The sequence below is a fragment of the Haliaeetus leucocephalus genome, unplaced genomic scaffold, assembly GCF_000737465.1.
Source record: "Haliaeetus leucocephalus isolate CR32 unplaced genomic scaffold, Haliaeetus_leucocephalus-4.0 Scaffold140, whole genome shotgun sequence".
In the NCBI taxonomy this organism is placed as follows: domain Eukaryota; kingdom Metazoa; phylum Chordata; class Aves; order Accipitriformes; family Accipitridae; genus Haliaeetus; species Haliaeetus leucocephalus.
In genome coordinates this window covers 4242420-4263057 of record NW_010972576.1, presented here as the reverse complement: position 1 = coordinate 4263057, position 20638 = coordinate 4242420, and the positions used below count along the sequence as shown (strand labels likewise).

General features: G+C 36.3%; 1 protein-coding gene across 1 annotated transcript in view; it reads right to left on the bottom strand.

Moving 5' to 3' along the window:
- Positions 1–201: 201 nt before the first annotated feature.
- The window catches only part of PDGFC (platelet derived growth factor C), a 178821-nt gene continuing 158384 nt past the window's right edge, over positions 202–20638 (bottom strand). The window contains exons 4-6 of the mRNA XM_010586277.1: positions 7336–7543; positions 1524–1741; positions 202–838 (exon numbers count right to left, since the gene is read on the bottom strand). Of these exons, the coding sequence (XP_010584579.1) occupies positions 722–838; positions 1524–1741; positions 7336–7543 (543 nt within the window). The 3' untranslated portion in view covers positions 202–721. The remainder of the gene's footprint in view (positions 839–1523; positions 1742–7335; positions 7544–20638) is intronic.

Genomic DNA, 20638 nt, shown 5'->3' with positions numbered 1-20638 from the left:
TTGTCAAAAGGAGAGTATAAAAATGTACACGATAAAAAATAACAAACAAACAAACAAAAAATCGTCAGCCATAGTAGTAAGAATAAAGGCGCTGTTCTTTTCAATGTTTGCTTCCTTAGCTCATGTTATTGTCCAGTCTTCTTTCTAAAAGGCAGGAACTTTACTAGAGCGTATGGAAAAATCCAGTCCTTTCTACCAGCATTAGACAAATTAAGTTTAGTTTGGAAAAAGATAGTCTGTTTTAACCCAAGTTTATACAACAGAGAACGCTTCGAGTTAGAGTACATAGGAGTAGTTGAACACAGAAAGAAAGATTTCAGGTGTTTTCAACCAGAGGCCAGATGTACTGGAGCTGTAGAAATGAGACAGCCAGCAGGATCAAGTCTCCATGATGTGAGCCTTCTAACTTTATTTTTACTCCTAAATTATAAATCCATGTATTGTCAAGAAAATTGTGGGGGACAAAAACAATACATATATTTTAAATCCCTCATTGATGCCTTTCTCCCATCCTTTCACTGGGCCTCCAAACAGAGCTGTCACACAACATATAATCCCAGTTTGGCTTCTCCTCTTTTTAGAGCTCACTGTAAATCTTGAAGATGGAAGATCCCCAAAGCAAACAACTGAGATTACAGAAGGAGATAATGCACAAGCCCCATAATAGAATCAGCCATTGATTGAATGTGCTTTGAAAGAAAACAGCACAATTAAATCATGTTTATCCTTCAGTATTCCCTTTGCACACACAGTCACACTCCTCATGGTGTTCCAAAGGTACATCTGTCAATGATTTATGCAACCCCCGGACGCCAATCCTTGGCTTCAGCTGAAGAACCTGAAGGAGAAGAAGCCAAGCATCAAGAAAACACTAAGTGCTTCATCAGACACCTAGACTATGAGCTAGATTACACGAGAAACACACTGGATGACAGTAAGCATATTAAAAGAAATAGGCTTTCCTCAGCTGAATGTCTTCATTTATTCTACCCACTAATTACTATTTTTGCTTTTACCTCAAGCCCTTTACAAAACAGATTAAAACATGTTGAACAGATACTTGCTTTTATCAAAGAAGAGAGTCTTGCAGTTTCATATTTCTACTTAATTTTATTTAAGGGCTAATAGTATAGTTAACCCAATGGAACTATTAGATATTCTATAATAAATAATTCTAGCTATAGATTTATAACAATGGAAATGGACAGATATGTGTTCCTTCATGAAGTTCACATCTACCACTAGAGAAAGTTGAACAAGGAGGTGTGGTTGCGATGTGTCTGAACTGCACCAGTAAACAAATACCTCAGGAATGACTTAATAGTTCCACAGAAAAGTATTTCAACAAGGAAGATATTACTTTTTTTATGTAACACCTCAGTAAAATGGTAAAAAAAATATTTACAACAAGTTCAATACATAACATCTTAAAATATTAATATTGGTGCATTCTTATAGTAAAAAGAAATTCCTTAATTGGCTTTCAGTATTTCCAAACATACAAATGCAAAAAAAGCACGTACCTCATGGTATTTTTTGGTGACTTTTGTTGGTACACATTGGCACTCATTGCAACTCTGATGACAACAGGCACAGTTTCCACCACAACGTTTAACCAGAAGACACAATGGCCAGAAGATGGTGTCAGTTCGCTTCAGCTCCTCCCTCAGTGACACTGAAAAGTTGCGAGGAGTACAACTATACAGCCGCACCTCCTCCTTTAGGAGGTTGAGATCGACCACTGCAAAAAAAGACAAACAAACTGGTGATTTTCTGATTTGTAATCCAACTTCATTGATGGTAAACCAGCTTCAGCAATGCAGAACCCTTGAGGAAAGTTCATTTTTGTGCAGCTGGTACAGGTTCAGCACACAAGTATAATACTGCAGTTATATGAATACCATGAAATTTAATTGAATGATCGTTGTATAGGAATATTCACCAATTATTTTATAACTTTGGCAGAGTTGGTTCAAATTAAACAAATCGAACTTTGGCTAGTATGTTCTGATAAATGTTTTATCAAATCAACTCTAATGGAGTTCTCCTTGGCCATGCTCATACTCTGAGCTCTAGTGTTGCTATTCTATATTAACTTTGGATTGGAGAAATACACACAGCAATTAAGAATCCCACAAACCTCCAAACACATTTTCAATTCATTTGCAAAAAGCATTCAAACTTATTCCCTGCTAAAATTTCAATTATTGCTTCTTTGCACGGGCGATGTAAGTATAAGAAAGAATCAAACCATTTATATCTAAGAGGACCTCACTTCTATGGAGTAAGAAGTTCAAGAAGTTATGTCATCATCAGTGAATACTGTACAGACAACAAATCGGTGCACAAGTATGTGTATCTATGTAACTATTAGTAGGCTCCATTTTTCTCCTCCTCCTTCATAGCAGCATATATATGAATTTCTGTTGCTTCTCTAGGTTTCATTTTCACTTGATGTATCTTAAATAAAATACAGCTCCTCCTTATAATCACCTAACTTGAAGTGCAAGTTAAAGATATTAATTAGTATTTGGCACCAGTTTCCCTATAAGCTGGTTCCACTGTATCATACTAGAGTCTCACTATGCCAGTGGTTGAACAGCAAGCTCATGAAAAGATCTGAAACAGGGCAAGCTCCTTTAGGTTCACCTTAGCTGCATAGCCAAGAAATAACGGGCCTTGCAAGTGGCAGTTAAGACCGAAAAAAATGGGATTGGTTTAGTGAAAAAAATAATACATTTTTTACTTTGGTGAAAAGCAATGTAATTTCATTTGTTTCAGAAAAGCCAGACTACAAAAGCATGATCTGGGATCTTTTGTCTGAACTGTTTCTCTCCAAACCTACCATCATTAAGAAGCAGAAGTAATGTCTAATTCATAGGAGTACTCTACCTGGTAAAAAAAGAAAAAAAAGCAAAAGAAACCCCTATGACTGCATGGCTACTGAGATGACTGAAATAGAGATCTCGAACAAAGCAGCAAAGAGCTTTAGACCAACTGTTTTTGAGCAAAATCAAGAGGAAATTAGAGGAAAAAAATCCCAGTGCATTGATATTACTTGACAAATACTTTATAGTTATTGCTAGCAGTTCGTAAATAAAAAGATCTAAAATAAAGCTAAAATATGTTTCTGATCTGAATCACCCTCTAGAGAAATAGCTTTTCTTTCCCTCTACTATATAAAGAGCCTCTAGAGGTCACCAAGGAGAACTTCAGCCTATCAAGGCAAGATAATATCTCTCAATTCTATTTAAACGTGGAAGAAATAAAGAGAATCTAGAAGCTGCATTTCTCTAGTAGAAATGCTCACTAGTACTGTCTCAGGAGCAGATCTTTGGGCAGCAATTTAATTCCATGTTTCTTCAAAGTTTCTTTTGCAGACCTTATCCATATACTGGCATCTGTACGTAAGGGTTTATTGTTGTGAAAGGTCAGTTAAACACACTGAAGCCTTTTCTCTGCTTGCGCTTACAGTGAATGCCAAGCTGGGGCACTTCATTCCATCACTATCAGGTTAACATAGGCTTCTAAATAAACGATCTGATTTTTAAAAGCAAGGAGTGTGTAATAACTCCAATAAAGTTACTGATAGGACGCCAGCCTGCCTCCCACACTGCAAGAGCACTCCTTGGAGAAAGCTGAGAGGGGAGCAGAGGAAAAGAAGGACAAAACTTCTGGGGGAGAGATTCACTGCGAGAAATTAGAAATTATTTAAGCTCTTCTGATCAGCTAATAGCTCTAGGCTGAGTCATTTAGAGGGTGGACATGTCTACCTCCATTAATCAAGGATGGTGGATAGGAATGGATTACTTTCTCCTGTTACGTTTTCAAATATATAATAAGTGAACTGTCTGAATGAGGATAAAATGCCTAAAGCACAATGAGAGAAATGCTAGTTCTGCTAATACTTTCTACTGGTAGATTTCTACAGAGACTGACATGGTTGGTACAGTGACTTTCAAGAAGCTAAGCCTAGGCATCCTAACACAATTGCTGTTCAGCCCTTCACCATGGGAAATTGAAAGTGGAAGCTGGGCACTGATGCCTCTTCTAGCAAGCCCACCAACCAGTGGGAGAGAGATGCCTGAATGGTGTTATGCTTCCCAATTACGTCCTGCCTACCGGCAGCAGCATCCATTTCCCAGTAATAGCTGTACTTGTAACATAGAGAAAAGGGCAATGCACTAAAATGAGCAGCAGGTGTATTACACGTTTTGTCACAAAATTGGACTGAATTCGAACTGAAACCCTCAGACCTGCAGACCCGAATTTTAAAAAGGTTCCGTGGAAGAACACGCAATCAGCTCTTAGCAGATATCTTTTAGTGTGCCTCACTGTTACAACAGGCTTCAGGAGAGATGAAAAATGTCATGTTTGGTTTCCATGCTTTACAATGTACTAAGGTATATTGCTATTATGCCTCACAATGAACCCTTGCCCTACCTTATGTAATTCAATTTCATTAAAAGGTCTGCGGCAAATTTATCTCATGCTTATATAATCACTTCTTTGAAGTGTGTGAATGAAGCTGTTATTTTTTCAAAGAGTATCTGTCTGTCCAAAATTTATTTTAACACACTGTGGGCATGAAGTTAGATGAGAGAATGTATATATTCCCTTAAAAGTGTTTACTTAACCACAATAAAAGGTTATGTGGATTTCCCAAGTGCACTGAGTTACAGTACCTTTTATAATGTGAACATTTAAACACTCCTTCAACTTGGCTTCCACTCATGTATCATGTTTGACACAACAGTCAAAGTTCTTTTGTCTAGCACTAGCTCAGGAGGAATGGAAGGGTCTGCAGTAGCACAGGAATGGGAAACACTAAAATAAAAATAAGGGGAGAAGGAAAAAAAGGGAGAAAAAAATGTAGATGCAGGTAGGTCTACAGTAAAGTCTGTTTCAAAAGTGTGCCTTCACTGGCACATACAACTGATGTAATCCATGTTCACTCCAGCCTGAAAGTAACTGTTCAGCAATTGGCAATGCAACTGTTTGACATGTTCTGGGACGTGTATCGAGTACCATGGGGAACCCTTTTTCCCAAAACATTCTTCCAGCTGGATGCTGCTCTCAAAGTCAATGAAACAAACTAAATTCTGGTTGGGGCACTTGCTTGTGGGCACAAATAGCAGCAGGATGATTTTCATTCCCAAGCACCCTGGTGATGTTCCTGGAAGTGTAAGTTTCTTACTGGCTCCTACAATAGGACAGGGTTGTTACAAAACCCCAAATGTTAAAAAAAAAAAAAAAAAAAAAGTCACATAACTATAGGAGAAAAGCATCTACTAAGGACTATGGTTGAATTGTGACTCTTCTTCTTAAACAGACTTCAGAATATGGTCTGATGATTATGCATAAATTTCTGTGGGAAATGATGGGATATTTTTGCACAGCAAAATATATTTTATTTTTAAGTATGTTTAGTATTATAAAAGAATTTAGTACTATATTTAGACATCAAAGCCTCTGAACTTGGTGTTTCTTCTTTCCTGGCTAGAAGTTTTTGGAAGCATTTTATCCAGAGAAAACATCAGACACAGAAGTTCTGTGGAATTTAGGTTGTCTAAATATAGTCTTTTTCATATGAATTATTAAGTAGGAGGACAATACTCTTCTCTACATAAAGTAACATACACTTTTAATTACATTTTCATTTAATCTAGATATAAACTGATGTTTGTCTACGAAATCAGGACAGTAATTTAGCTTTTACACTGCACTATTGCAAAAATAAAACTGATCTAATTATAGAATCAAAGAGTTTGAAAAACCCAAACATTTTAGGGCATGCACTTCTCCCAAACATTTCTTAAAAAGGTTTTTAAATACAGCAAACATGCTGCTAGAGGGAATAACATTAAAAAAAGAAGGGAAAAAAAAAAAAAAAAGAACAAAAAAAGGTTTGCTTTCCCTATCTATTTAATAGACCTAACAGTTAATTCTATGTCATCGCAACTGGACATATTTTCCACCTCAGGCTATTACATTATACACTTGGTAATGCAGTCTGAGGGTGGTCTCTTAAAGATAAATGTGGCAATACCATGATGTGTTTATTCAGTGGAAAAATCTATTTCAGCATCTAATTAGAAGTCTTTAAAAGATTTATTCTGATAGTTTCTTTCTAAGATATGTCTTGCAGGGAGTTGCTTCTGTCTATATAGGTGTTATCCAACACCTGCATTTTTAGTTTATGTAACGTTTCACAAATTATATTTTGTTTTTCTCCCACTTACTGTATGCTTATGGCATACTTTTGGCAAATACTGAGTCTCTTTAATTAAGAAAGTGTTAAATGACTGTCTGAAAGGCATGGTCCATTGCTGAAAGCTTTTAAATAGATTTCCTCCTCTTTGACTCTTGATTTAGTTGCCACGTCCATAGCTGTAGCAATACAGGTAGGGTAGAAGGGTTGATTTTTAGGCTCTGATCCAAGAATTAGCCGTCAAAAACTTAAATTTGACTTATGAAAAGTTTTACTTCCTCCCTTTTCTTGCTCATCAGATAATAATCTAGTTCATGTTTTTCAACAGGGTATTCAGTTATACTCGTATGTTTTCATTTTCATGCTGTATGGTGGGCAAGGAAGGAGGTATTGCCTGCATGCTATCCATCCACATGGAATCCATAAACATGAAATAGAGGGCAGCATCTGTATGATATGCGGTAGAAAATTCATGAATGTCAAAAGTAGATGGACAAAAATGACTTGCTGAACAAGAAATAGCTCCACAAGTCTTGAAATACATAATCTACTTTACATCTGATTAAGTTAACAACTGCATGATCAAACTGGACATGGACACAGGGATTTCATGAGGTATCATGAAAGAGAAACATTTAGCTAATTGCTCTCAATTCATATGGTGTAGAGACTGGAACAATTCTAAGGAAAGAAACCAATCATTCACATGATACAGTAAGTGTAAGAAATCACCCACGCTAAACAAAAAATAAAGTTTTTGCCCTCCATAAAAAAAGAAACCCACAAAGTTAGATTATGTCACCCAGCCAAGATGCCCTGCTACTTTGTGGAAATAAAAATCTCCCAGGTTCCCTGCAGAAAACTACCCTGTCTGCTTCTACTCCCCCCACCCACCCTTTTGTTACTTTATCCTGCTAAATTCCTTTACGTTTTGAGCTTGGTTATTGTCCTTTTTCAGATAATATAATGGTGAGAATAGCTAACAACAACAATCTCTGCTGTATTTCTAACATATTCCTTTCTTGGAACCAAAACTCAAGGTGAAGAATGCTCTTAATTACCATTTCTTTGTTAAGAAAACATACCCACAGAAAGCTGCAAGGCCAGACAGAAGAGTGATTTACCTCTTGATTTCCTCCCATGAATATATGCCTTTCCAAGAAGTTGCCATGTTGGCCTGTACAAATCTTCCAAATCCAGTTGCCACCGATCTGGTTCAAGGTACCGGATAAGTTCTTCCACAGTACTAAATCCAGCAACGGCATTGTTTAATACATCTAACGGTAAAGCTGATGGGGGTAGCAATGATGGGCTAGGTGCTTCTGTGTGGTGCTGCAATCAAAGCCAAGAGAAGAGTACCAGTCAGAGGGTTAATGGATCTGCTTTGATGAAGTGCTGTACTTTATGAAGTTACATAGCTGGGAAAGTTTATAAGTGGCTAGCTTGTTTCCAATGTACAGTTTACCCAATAAGACAAATGACAAGAGTCAAAAAGTACCTAATTATTCTTTAGTGATAATTGTAAACAAACTTCCACTAGACAGTTTTCCCACTTCTTACATTCCTAGCCTTGAAGATAGCATGCCACTATACCTGTTCTTTGAAGAAGTTCACTGAGTGATGGATAAGATTTTAGAAATAGAACAGAGCGATTTGAAAATATGGCCCCATTACAGGCATTTACTGTAACCCCCTAGAAATCCAAGGAAACACACATTTCACATGCTGCCTTTCCTCTCAAACTTAGCCACAACCTTTGTCTTCTTGTCTTACAATGTAAAATATGAACATATCCTAGTACAAAGATAGCAAATATTCCCACTCTCATTTATAGATAGAAAAAGCACCAGTTACGTTTCTTACAGTACTAAGAATTATGTTTCTGGTTAAACAATAATGAACAGAGTACTAACAACGTCTGGCATTAATATAATTACTTCTCCCTTAAGAAGGAAAAAAAACCAACAAAACAAGTTCCTAAGGATATCAAAAGTATTTAAATGCTGCAACTGAGTATCGCAAAAGTCTATGTACTTTCCCACAGCACAAATCTCACTGACAAACTCACTGGATCAGGGGTACTCAGTCACAGGCAATTCAAGCAAAGTGAGACTTCTGGTTTTGCTCACTCCACTATCTGTTTAAAAATTATGCATTGATTCGTATTTTCAAAAAAGGCAGGAAGGGCAGCCTAAGTAGGAAGCTGCTGCTGCACCTCCGTAAGTTTCTTTAGACTTTTATATAGGCAGACATCACTACAGACATTATGTCCACAGTACTACACTAGAGCAATTTATCTGGACCATATAAAAATTATGAAGAAAGATTTGAACATACTGCTGATTTAGGGGATGGGAAGGACAAGAAATCTCAAACTTAAATGCATAGTGCTACATGCATCACTGCTCTCAATTGTAGTCCATATAAGATTTAGGAAAAATTTATTCACTGTAAGTACAATCAGGCTTTGGAAAAGGTTGCCCAGAGAGGCTGCACAGTATCCATCACTGGAGGCTTTCAATAACTGACTGGATAAAGCCCTGAGCAACGGTCTGACCTCAGAACTGACCTTACCCTGAGCAGGTGGTTAAACTAGAGATCTCCTGAGGTCCCTTGCTGAATTTTCCTACAAAAGTCCTACAACATAATATTAAGAATGAAGGACTGAATGTTCCTCCAATAAGTGAACTAACATGCTTCTTGTCCATTCCCTGTGCAGTGCCTGTTAGTAATGCAAAACACGTACATATGTATATATATTTATTAATATGTATTTATCTATATTTTATATATTTAAAAATCCTCATACCACTTAGTGTCAAAATCGCACTCCCAGTACTCTAATGTGAAGTCTATACATACTGCAGTTTTTTTCCATCTTTAATGTCAGATCAGTTGTATTCATTTACCTTTTCAAAATGATCAGAGAAATTGATGAGAAATTTAACAGTTATGCAGGAAAAAAATATTTAATAAAATAATCCTTGCAACACTACATACTAAACAGCAGTTTTCTAAAATACATATGCCTGTGATAGCTGTATTTCATACCAATAATTATATTTTCCTTTCTGTGCTCTCAATTTTATTAAATGTGCATTTTTGGTTTCAGCTAATTGTGTGGTTGAAAGGGCAGCAAATGGAAGTAACCACCATGCCCTTCCTATTTTCTGCTTCAAGGGTTTTCTCTCTCCATCTGCAAGAAATGCAGGCACTAGAATGATTTGTGCTGCTTTTCAACCGGGAGTCTTGCAAAGACAATACCAAACATAAATCTAGTGTGCTGCTACTATTAACTTTACTATATTTTCTTCTTGCTAATCTGGCGTCATTTCCAATAGAGTGAGTGAAGTAGTTGCTTCCCATTCTGGATGAATACGGATTTCAAAAAGTAAAATATTTCTTTTCCTCTTCACTCCACTGCCCACATTAAAAATAATAACATGTTGATCCATCTATTAGGTTATGATAATAAAGCAACAGATTCTGGTCTATAATTTAAATATTTGCTTTTAGCAAAACATACTACTCAGCAAGTTTCAGAATAGTGCTGTGACACTATAATTCAGATGGTCAAAAAAAAATATTCCAAAATTTTTCTTCCTGTTTTTCTCCTCCACGATGATGTATTTGTAACAGCCACATTTCCTGGTTTGAAGGTGTAGGGTTTTGCTAAAGTGAAAAACAAAATAAGGATCAAATGGTAGAATTAGTACCTGAAGAAAAAAATCTACTTTGTTTGCAGCTGAAGAATTTACTTTGGTGTCTTACTTCTACTAGGACTTTTTGTTCCCAATGAAATAGATGGATTCCAGATGAAAATCCATTGGTCTAGAATCTATTTCCACATTTACAACTTAGAACATGCACACTTAGCATGTTTTATGTTATTCTGGATTCAGTAGGCATCTGCCTGAGTTAAAACGTTATGAGGATATGGTGAATCACTGTGCTTAACGGTAACACAATTAAAGTTGTCATCACTTTCTAATCATTCTCACAGCAAACCAAAACATAAAGAAAAAGTATTTGAAACAGCAAAATTGCACAACTTCGAAGATGAATGTTTTAGAATAAAGTAATTAAAATCTCAAGATTAAGAATGTTTTTCCCACTAATCTTTTAATTTAGTCAATTTAAACGACAGTTAAAATGTACCAAAGATTAAATATAATTGATATTATAAGCTATAAATGCTGTAATTTATATTTATAACATAATAACCTTTATGAAATCTCAATTCAATAAATTGTTTAATATAAATGGTAATTCAAGTTATACTCTACATTGCTTTTACTTGCTTTTACTTTTACTATTTATTTTATAGTTTCAACCTTTTGGATAGAATGTCCATGGCAGCATAAATGGTACTCCTTCCTTTGAGTAAAATTATATCTTGATATTTTATACAATTTATAATTTCACTTGACTTTCTCAAAGTTTTTTGTGTTCTATAGGCAGTATTTACACCTGCAATAAGGTTTTACTCTCAGAGAAGATAACAGGAGAAATGACTTAATGCAAGAAATTAAAACTCAACTTCATTGAGGGGACGGACATTCCTTTTAGAACAAGCAAGCACAAAACTTCAGCATAACTCTGAAATGTAGCATCATAGTTGCAACTTCAAAATGCTGAAATGCTCCTTAAATGGAGCTTTCCCTCATTTTATAGCAAGTCCATCACTTCTATTATAGTTCCTTCCGGTTAATAATCTCAGATAAAAATCCACGTGCCTAGAATTTAATCTACATCTCTCTTGACACTCCTACTCTGACCCTTGCCTCCACCTGCATGCCTGACATAAACTGATGTTGTCAAGTCACTCTCTGTGCAGTGCTACCGACATCAGTACTCAGTAGGTCTCAGAGATGCAATTTCACTGCAGAATGGTGGTGTGGAAGCCTCACAGGAGGACCACCAATAAGCTCTAGCTGTTTTGCTGCACAATGTTGATGGAAGCAATGAAGATGATCTTACAATGAAGTAGCTATCTGTCAACTGTACATCTATCACCTAACTTACTCCACAGAACTATATCACATCTCCCCTAACAGGCCAGTTGGCACATAACCAACCTTTGATATAACAGACATCTCTTTATCTGACAGGGGACACATAACCCAAGACAGCTGACACTTACTTAGGTATAGCAGCTATCCAAAATAGCTTTCCTGATAGAGACCACTTACTGGGAAGTGATGTTCTCCAAGCTTTTCTACAATAAATACTAATCAACAGTAAATACTTTTTCTGTCATAGCAGCACATCCTTGATTAATACCAATGTTTTAGACTTGAGACCACCTTTTTTATTTTTTTGCCTGAGCATGAATAATTTCTGTCAAGACAGATTTCAAAAACACATCAACAAGTTCTGTATTTTAATGTGATTCCTCTAGTTAACAAAACACTCTATGGTTTTTGGTTTTGTGCCCAGGAAAAAATCTCAATTTACTTTAATAAGAATAAACATGTTTAAAACCAAGGTAGAGCCAAACGGTTGCATCTTTACTGTTAGTTAAAATGATTCAGGATGAAAACCAGAGCAGAAAACATAGGGCTTCTGCTGCCCTGTAGAACAGCCAAGAATGACAATTAGTGTTGGATCAAACAGAACTTTCATTAGGTCTGTTTATATTGTATTTCTGTACGTGTACTTCACTCTGTGAAAACAAATACCTTATAGAAATCCCCTAAGGTGTTTACAAGTGTAAAAGACAGGCAAATAGACCAAATTTAGGCAACAGTTTAAGATAAGGGCTTGGAAAAAAGGAAGGAAATAATATAAAGACTAACTTCATGAAACTATCCAGCCCTGAAGATTATACATAACAGCAGCACCCCAGAAGAAATTTAGGGAGTAAAATGCATTTTAGGGTGCTCACAATGTTAGTTGTGCCCTATTAAAGGAATCAAAACTACTCCATCTAGCCTCTTTCTCAAAGGGGAAAGGGTGGGACACTCTCATAAGTAGAATAAGAAGGTGATCATCAGTGAAGCAGTAAATCAGAACAAAAACTGCAACGATTTGAAATTACCTAATTGAAGCTCAAACCTAAAGGATGATTTAGTATGTAGCCTAACTTGAAGACTTGTGATTCATTTCTTGTTCTGGCACGTTTCCTGTGTGGTCCTGAGCATATTTAAGCCACAGCTTCATGGTGTAAAGCATCTGGCAGTAGCATCTACTTGCTACGCCTGCATGACTGTGTATGTGGCTGCATCATAAACAAGAAGTAATCTTTCTGAAAAAGGGTATTTCTTATTTCCTTTTTCATTTAACCGCAATCTTAGTCACAGCACAGACCTCCAACAGCTAAGCCATCACGACCAAAAGCACAGCGACCACTAACACAAACATTTTTAGATTCACTCTGGCACCAGGAATTTCATAGCATGTAGGTCTCTAACACAGCCTTATCGAATCTGTAGAATGAGCATAAAGGCAATTCCTTGATCTCACAAATTCTGTGAGAGAATGAATACAATAAACATTTATTAGATGCTCATGATTGGTTTATCTGAGGAATCCAGAATTATTTTAGATAGATAAAGGGTAAAACCTTGCATATGAGACTGTATGTTATAACCTTTCCCATTCTGCCACTATCCGTCTGTTCTTTCCTTGCACTGAACCTGCTCCAAGGATAAACAATTCGGAACAAAACAGCACTCACATACAATCTACACAAGATCAGCTCTTAAGCACCATCATGATCTAAGCAAAGCTTTCCTTTTGCTCCTGTCTCATAGGACAGGACTGTCAAGGTACTGACACTACCCTCTTCCAGTTAAAGGAGAGGCAAGAAGCAATTTTGTTAGTTTGCTGCAGCCAGGAGTGAGGAATTTCATGTTTAATAACGCAATCTCTGAGTTAAGACTGGAACAACAAAAACAAGTGAGTCAAATACTTGGCATGACAGGACACTTACAAGTAGTGAATAATATGTCTAAAATAATTCCTTCCCCACAAAAGAAATCCCCATTTTTTTCATTTCTTGTCTTGAAGAAAACATTGTCAAGCAGTTTCTGGGTGAAAAACCATTCATCAGTTAGCACAGTTTAGAGAAACTATTAAACATCAGTATGGTTTAATCAGACTAGAAGGGACTCTTTAATAAAGAAAACCTCAGAGGAACCTCCCCTCCCCTGAAAACCAACTAGGATCAGTACTTTGAAAGAAATAACATATTTTTTCTAATTAAATATCCTTGCAGATTATTATTATTATTATTATTATTATACAGGAACAGTCTGAGTCCTGCTTAGATTTAGAGATATGCTCTTGAAACTAATAGTACATGCACATTCTTGTAACACAATAAAGCAAGCCTGTTTTCTTCCTTTATAATCACAGGTAGCCCTCCTATTAGCATCATTAGAAGCTATGAGGGAGAGCAGATATCCAACTCTTTCCAAGTTTGCCCTGAGGACATAGAAGCTTCTTGGCGTAACAATAGCTCTTTCTTTTCTCCCATAAGTACATGCAGTAATAACTGTGAAAAGCCTCTAGAAATCCTGACCTACCTGAAAGAGTACAAACTTTTACTTGCTTACAGGTATGTAGTACAAGAAAGCTAATTTGTTTGTGAAAGTCTGTCACTTGTAAAGACATCATCTCTGCGCAACATTAACCTGCACCACTGCTGTGCAAAATTTTAGTCCTGTTCAAGTAGCAATGTAGAAGGAAGTAGAGATGATCTGCAGCTAAGGCCTGTGCACAATCACCTAAGCAGAGAAATCAAGTTCCAGAATCCTCTCCTTATGCCTCCAGCAAAGTCATGAAAAAAGAAGGAGCAAAGGCAGATAATCAATTTAGACTGCCAAAGCTGGGGAATAAGCCAAGGATGTTTACTTGCATGTGACAGAGATGGAAGCCAGGAAGGCCGGCGTAGTTCCCATCCATTGCAGTGCTTCTTACTTCTTTAGCTGAAGTTACTGTCACAGCAGTGAGGATGGTTGCATGAGACACGCAGCAGCTCCAGGGCTGCTAAGTAGGTAGGTCTGGTAAATTAAGCTCCAGTGGCACTGAAGTAAACACGCATCTCATTCAGCTATCCTCACTTCAGGGACATAACTTCTGCCAATCAAATGACATACAGGTAGGGGTACCAACCCTCCTCAACTTAATCAGCTACTTCACATGAGATCCAGAATGCAGGATGACAGCCCCCTCCTTCCCTACTGGGCCTCCAGCTCTCTGCTTTTCACAAGCTCCCTAAATTTTCTGTTCTTACATTGTGCTACAACCGCTTATCAAAAGCTTGTCTAGCCTCTCTTCACATGCATGCAGGGCTTTCCTTTTATCTCACTGAGGACCTTATTCACTGAGTATCCATGCACTCGTACCAATTTACATCTTAAAGCCAGATAGAGATGGCTTTCCAAACCCTACATCTGTATTTTTATTACAGCACTTTGAGGATTGATTCTCAAATAGTGCATCGTTTCTACTCTTCTTTCCATAAGGTCACAACGGAAAGTGAATGTGCTTGTGCCTTTCTGTCTTTGACTGTCACAGGTGTGAATAAAAGAATAAAGACATGTAAAAGTAGTGTTTCGAGCAGCCAAACTTTCCATCAGGTGAAAGTTTCGAGATAAAATACATGTTCTGAAAAGTTTTAAATATTCCCCCAAAAAGAGTTTCTGTGCAGTTCACAGAGAAGGCCTGGAATTCTATCTGTGCTGGAAACAACTGGGAGATGCTCTGAAGGAAATTAGCAGCATGGAAATAAATCAGCTTTCTTCTGGCAAATTGCAGCTTTTTGCCTGAATCCTGTGTACCCTGACACCCTTTGAAATACACAGCACAGATGTGAGAGCCACTCTTGTGAACACAAAGATGACACATCTCTAGAGCAAGTTCATAAACTCTCAGAGGATGCCATCAGTAGCAATAATCTCTGGAATCCATTTTCAAAAAACTTTAGTGATTTGGTTAGTTCTCATCATAAATATCTATAATCACTTATGTGTATACATATATATGTATGTTTATATATGTATAAATATACATTTTGCTTTTTCCTGTGATCACACGCATCAGTCATAATCCACACTAATTAATTTTAAAGGCCAAAACAAGAAAACTAATGCTCACAGTACTGTAGTGTATGGAAGACGTTGCTGTCAATACACTTCATCGTGTTAGTTGTAGTGTTTTCTATTCCTAGGAAATATATACAGACAGATGACTATCTTTCTTGGATGAAATTGTATGGAATTACTGATTTTTTCAGTGCCTCTGGTAAGTCTCATCAAAGCACACTACTTCATCAGGATTTCACAAGCACCACAAAATTACCAAATTTCTCTCTCCTGTCTCTCCTCTACTGAAAGTATTTGTTATTCTACAAAATGATCCAGTGATTCTTGTATTCTTTTGGGCAAGAACTTTCATTCTCTGATTTATTATTTTGGTTAATTAAGAAGAGAAGACATACAAACAATTCTGCTTGAAAGCTGTGCCACCAGCATCTCTGGCAACTGCAGAGGTCTCAAACCATGAAGCGTACAAACCCTGCAACCCCTAGAATCTATAAAGCTTGCAGATTCAGCCTGCTAGTTGCAAAAGAAGTCAAGTTTTGATGTCTTCCTACCTTTGCCATGGGTTTTTACTGTATTTGCTTACATCAGAAGTTTGTGGCCGTAGTACTGAATGATAAGATTCCAGATAGAAGACTCAAAGAAATGCAAGAACTCTCATGACTCGGACACATTTCGACTCAGTAGCCAAACACTTAGCCTTATTCTGAAAGCATGTCCTGATGTACTGTGTTGAACAGGGAGCATTTAAAAGCAAACACTTAGTCTGTAATGAATCAGGTCTAATAGTATAGAACAAGTTATGGCATTGACTATCTCCCTGACAAAAAGTTTCAAAGTTACATCAGTATGTCGGTTTTCATCTAGAGTCCCTTCCTCAAATAATTTGTCTTTTTTGTTGTTTTCAGATTACTGTAGATACGCAAACTAATTTTAGGTATATAATCCCTGAGTTTTCGTTCCTACAAAGTATACTTGTGGCAGAGTATTATCTAAACCATAACTACTTCTGAAACCTTAATTTTTAGTGAGCGCTATCTTCTTGTTTATGTATCTCTCTCTTCTAAATGAGACTTTAAAGAAAATTTACAGTGAGCTCTCCTCACCCCATACAAGTATATATATGCCATAAGAAAAAGTAAGTCTACCTTTTGTATCTTAGTAACAACTGCAAAATACTTTCTGAACTTCAAAGAAACTTGCATTATAACATTCTCAAACCAAACATATGCAATACATTTAAAACTAACTAGATGTTTATTTACCTCATGCATGTGCACATAGAAGGACTATAACTGCAACTTAAAAAAGTTAAAACCCAGTAGATAATTTTCTTTCTTGTATTATTTGAATGCTTAATAAAAACATTTAGTCTAATTCAGACCATGGGCAATAGTAGTATCTATACACACATTTTAAAGAGTATAAAGTGCGTGTTTACACAGACAAAGTACCTGCTGAAAATGACTGAAAATAGACCTGTGTATAGGCAAAATGAAGTCCCAAAATAATTTACTGAAGTACAGTTTCCCTCACCCTAATCTCATAAAATCTTTGTTTGAAGAAAGTCCTGCAGTGTGTCTTGTGCTTGCAGTATGGTGCTAAAACAAGCAAAAAACCCGACATCTAAAAAACCATCATCTGCAAGTCTGATAACTTTTTTTTTTACATTCACAGAACTGTCCTACACAAATTAACAGCTGCAATGAATCATTTCAATGTGTGGAGCACATCTTTTATAAGTGTTTGCTAAAAGTTTGGTTGAATCACTTGTAGTGGAAGTTGGCAGCAGTCTTCTGCCTTGGTGAACTTCTGTTCAGGACAGTTGGTTAACTATTCACATCACATGGAACTGCTTCTGATTCCTGGATGTAAAGTTTTGAAAACACAAAGTATTTTCCTAAATAGTAACTCTGTCCTCCCTATCTTAGCACCTTCCTATCAACTCTTCCTTACTATACAAACTACTCAACATAGTCTTTAAGGACATTTAAAGTTTATCCTCTGCTTATTGCTCTCATTGTTAAAAGGCCATCCACAGTCTCATACCCATTTCCAGGGCCCAACTCTATATTGATTACTTGCTATATTTTCCAATAACTGTGATGATTTCTCCTCATACACTCTCACAGAGGAGCTAAAGTAGAACTCTGCAGAGACCCTTCTAAAATTACTTCTTCATTATTTCATTGCTTCATGGCTTTCTGAATACATCCACTATCGCTTTTTTATAACTCAACTGTAAGTTCTTGAGGTAACTTGTTTTTTGTTTTGTGCTTAAATTGTGCTTGTGATTAAGAAAGCAAGGTACTTCATGACTGTTTTTAACAGTAAAAACAACACTTTGCACTAAAATATTATTTCATGGATGTCCAAAGATACTTGAATGCATGTATGAGTAGACAACTGAATAAGAAGCGTTTTTCAAACACTAGTACAAATAAACCCTTTAATTTTGTGAATATATACTTAAATGCGAAAATGTGTGGGGCCAATAATAGAAATGTATAAATATTATATACCTTATCCAACACTTAATTCTATTGGATTAATCTGATTATTTCTTCTTCATATATAGTACAGTAGCATTGCAATTGATATATATTTGTCCCTTAAATTATATTTTCGAGAACGTCCTATTTTGATGAATGTTCTATTACACCTGCAATTCCTTTCTAGAAGGGAAACTTCATAAAGAATTATGTATCAAATACTGAGAGCAAGAAAGAGAATCTCTCTTCTCAGTACTTATAATGAGATCCTAATAAATTTTTCTACAGTTCAGATCAAAAGTCATCTCTAGGCTACAGAGACCCCTGGCTCCAAGATTTAGCTGAACTTTAGCAGAAAGGGAGAAACAAAAGCATCCCACTGCAGATTAACCTCTTTCCCTGAAACTTTGATACTATGCAAGTCCTGTATATACACCTGTTGTAGGCTGAAATTTGGAATAGCTTTCACTTAATTAGGAGAAGGATTTGCAACAGAATAATCTGAATTATGCTTAAAATGTGAAATTATCATCTAAAAGGAGGAACATCATTGTAATTGAACAAGCAGTAACGTAAGAGCCTCAGTGCACAAATGAGTCAATGCAAAAATCCCACAAACAGACTGCAGTGAGCACGTAGATATAGTCCAATGCATGTTTGCTCAGATCTTATTGCAAATGGGGTTAGGGTGATTATTAATCACTGCATTTATAGACACACCCAAAATTCATACAGGAAGCACACTTGCATCTGTTACATTTATGATTTACAGAAGGATTTTTTTGTTCTGTACACAAAGCTCTAGTTCTTACTTGACAGACAGTAGTTTGTAAGGAATAAACAGTCAACGTAAGTGCAGCTGTTCTGAATAGAAAGAAGTTTTTGTACATTCTTCTATGACAGGGCATGTGGTCAGCCATAATTAAAGGACATAATGTTTACAGACTTTTTTTTAAATTACTCATTTTACTCAAAATACATGAAACTTATAAAAAACTTAACCAAATGGAACAACAGCAAGTGTTTGGAGTCAGGGAATGAACTGCTCTTTAAGATCCCTCTAGGTATTAGAAATGGGTAGTTGTTAATAAAATGTTTACTTATCCCAGTAGGTTCACAGGAGGTTCATCAAACATTAAAGACTAGGAATCACTGCTTATTACAACTGGAAAGTGTATTTGGCAAGGACGATGAAAATTACTTCTACAGTGCATGCAATTTTAATTTGATCCTTCAGTATGCATGTTAAATTGCATTCCACAACAGGTTTCTGTTCATTTCATATCACAATAAAAGGAACACACCCAACATTCCTGTACAGCAGACATTGCAAATCAGAGCTTGTCCTGCCTTGAAGGGAGAAAATCCTTGAACAAAACATTACTTTACAGGGAAGGAACCTCGGCTCTGTCCTCATGTATCCATTCTTAGTGTCATCAAACATGTTAGAGATTTACCATATTTTATGATTTGTGAAGAAAAATATTTTCTATTGTTTACTTGTCATATTTAAATTTGCTTTATATTTGCTTTATAATTTGTGAGCTAACCTTTATAGCCCTATACTGCTAACCATAATGCTGTCCTGACATACTCTTAATGTTCAGTGGTATCACTTCTACCTGCATATTTTCCACTATCTATATCTCTTAATTCCCATTTCAGGTTACCTCATTATCCTTTCATATACATTATGCACACAAGTATAGTATATGTGATTACACAACAACTAAAAGAAAAATTAATTGGGAAAGTATGCTTAATAAGAGAAATTTAAGAAAAACTTTTTAAAAACCCTTGCATTTAGGAGTAAAATATTAAAAGCATAAATGCAAAATCACAAGCACACAAGTCGTGAAGTGGAATAAACAGGGTTACAGGGGACAAAAACCTGAATAGGAGATAATGTGATCCTCTTATGAAAAAGGCAAGTCTCACTCAGATATATTCAGAACAGCACCATAAAGCCAGGCTACTGAGCTGCCGGAGGTCTCAGCTGAAATACAGTGTTCAAATTTATCTCCAGCACTTGTAAGATATAGGCAGAAAGAAAGAGAGTATTAAGAGGAAAGAGCAAGAAGAAAAAGAAAACGTGAACTATGACAAAAGATTGAGTGATACAAGTTTCTTGAATCTCGACAAGACTAGGCTGACAGGAGATGTGATAACAAACATGTAAGAGAGCATCAGATGGTCAGCTGTTCCCTAGTCCATCAATGACATGAAAGATTTATGTTGCATATTAGAAAACAATTTCATACTATGTAGAGCAGTGCAACAGATGATTGGGGAAATAACTGAAATCTTTGTCCCTGAACTTCAGGAACAGTACAAACATCTAGCAAGAATGAGCTTGGTCTATCTACTCCCTGCTTTGAGCAGGACAATTGCTCAGAAAAGATCCCACTGAGTTCCCTTCTAACCTTGCATTTTTGTGATTGCATTACACAGCCTCTATCTGGTAACCTCGCTGTTTCTAGAAAATATGTAAAATTATGCTGAGGGAAATGTGGAATTCTAGAAACAAATTAATTCTAAATAATTTTAAAATCTGTGCTATTGACTAGCTATGCCCCAAACTCTTCTGTATACATAACCAAAGTCTAATACACCTTTTTCCTCAGTGATTATTTCTCCATTTGTACATTTTAACCCTTTAGATTTATTCTAGTAATGCTGTAATAAAAAAATCAGTAACTGCATGCCTGTATACCTATAGAATACCTGGTAGAAAAATATGTTTTGGGTTTTTTTGATGCATGTCAACCCACAAGCCCTTAAACTCACATGAGAATATGAAAATTAATGAAACTACTCCAGTTTTGGGCTTTAATTTAGCTACTTTCTCTTGAAGAAAAGTAGGGAGTCACGGGTTTTTAATAAAAGTC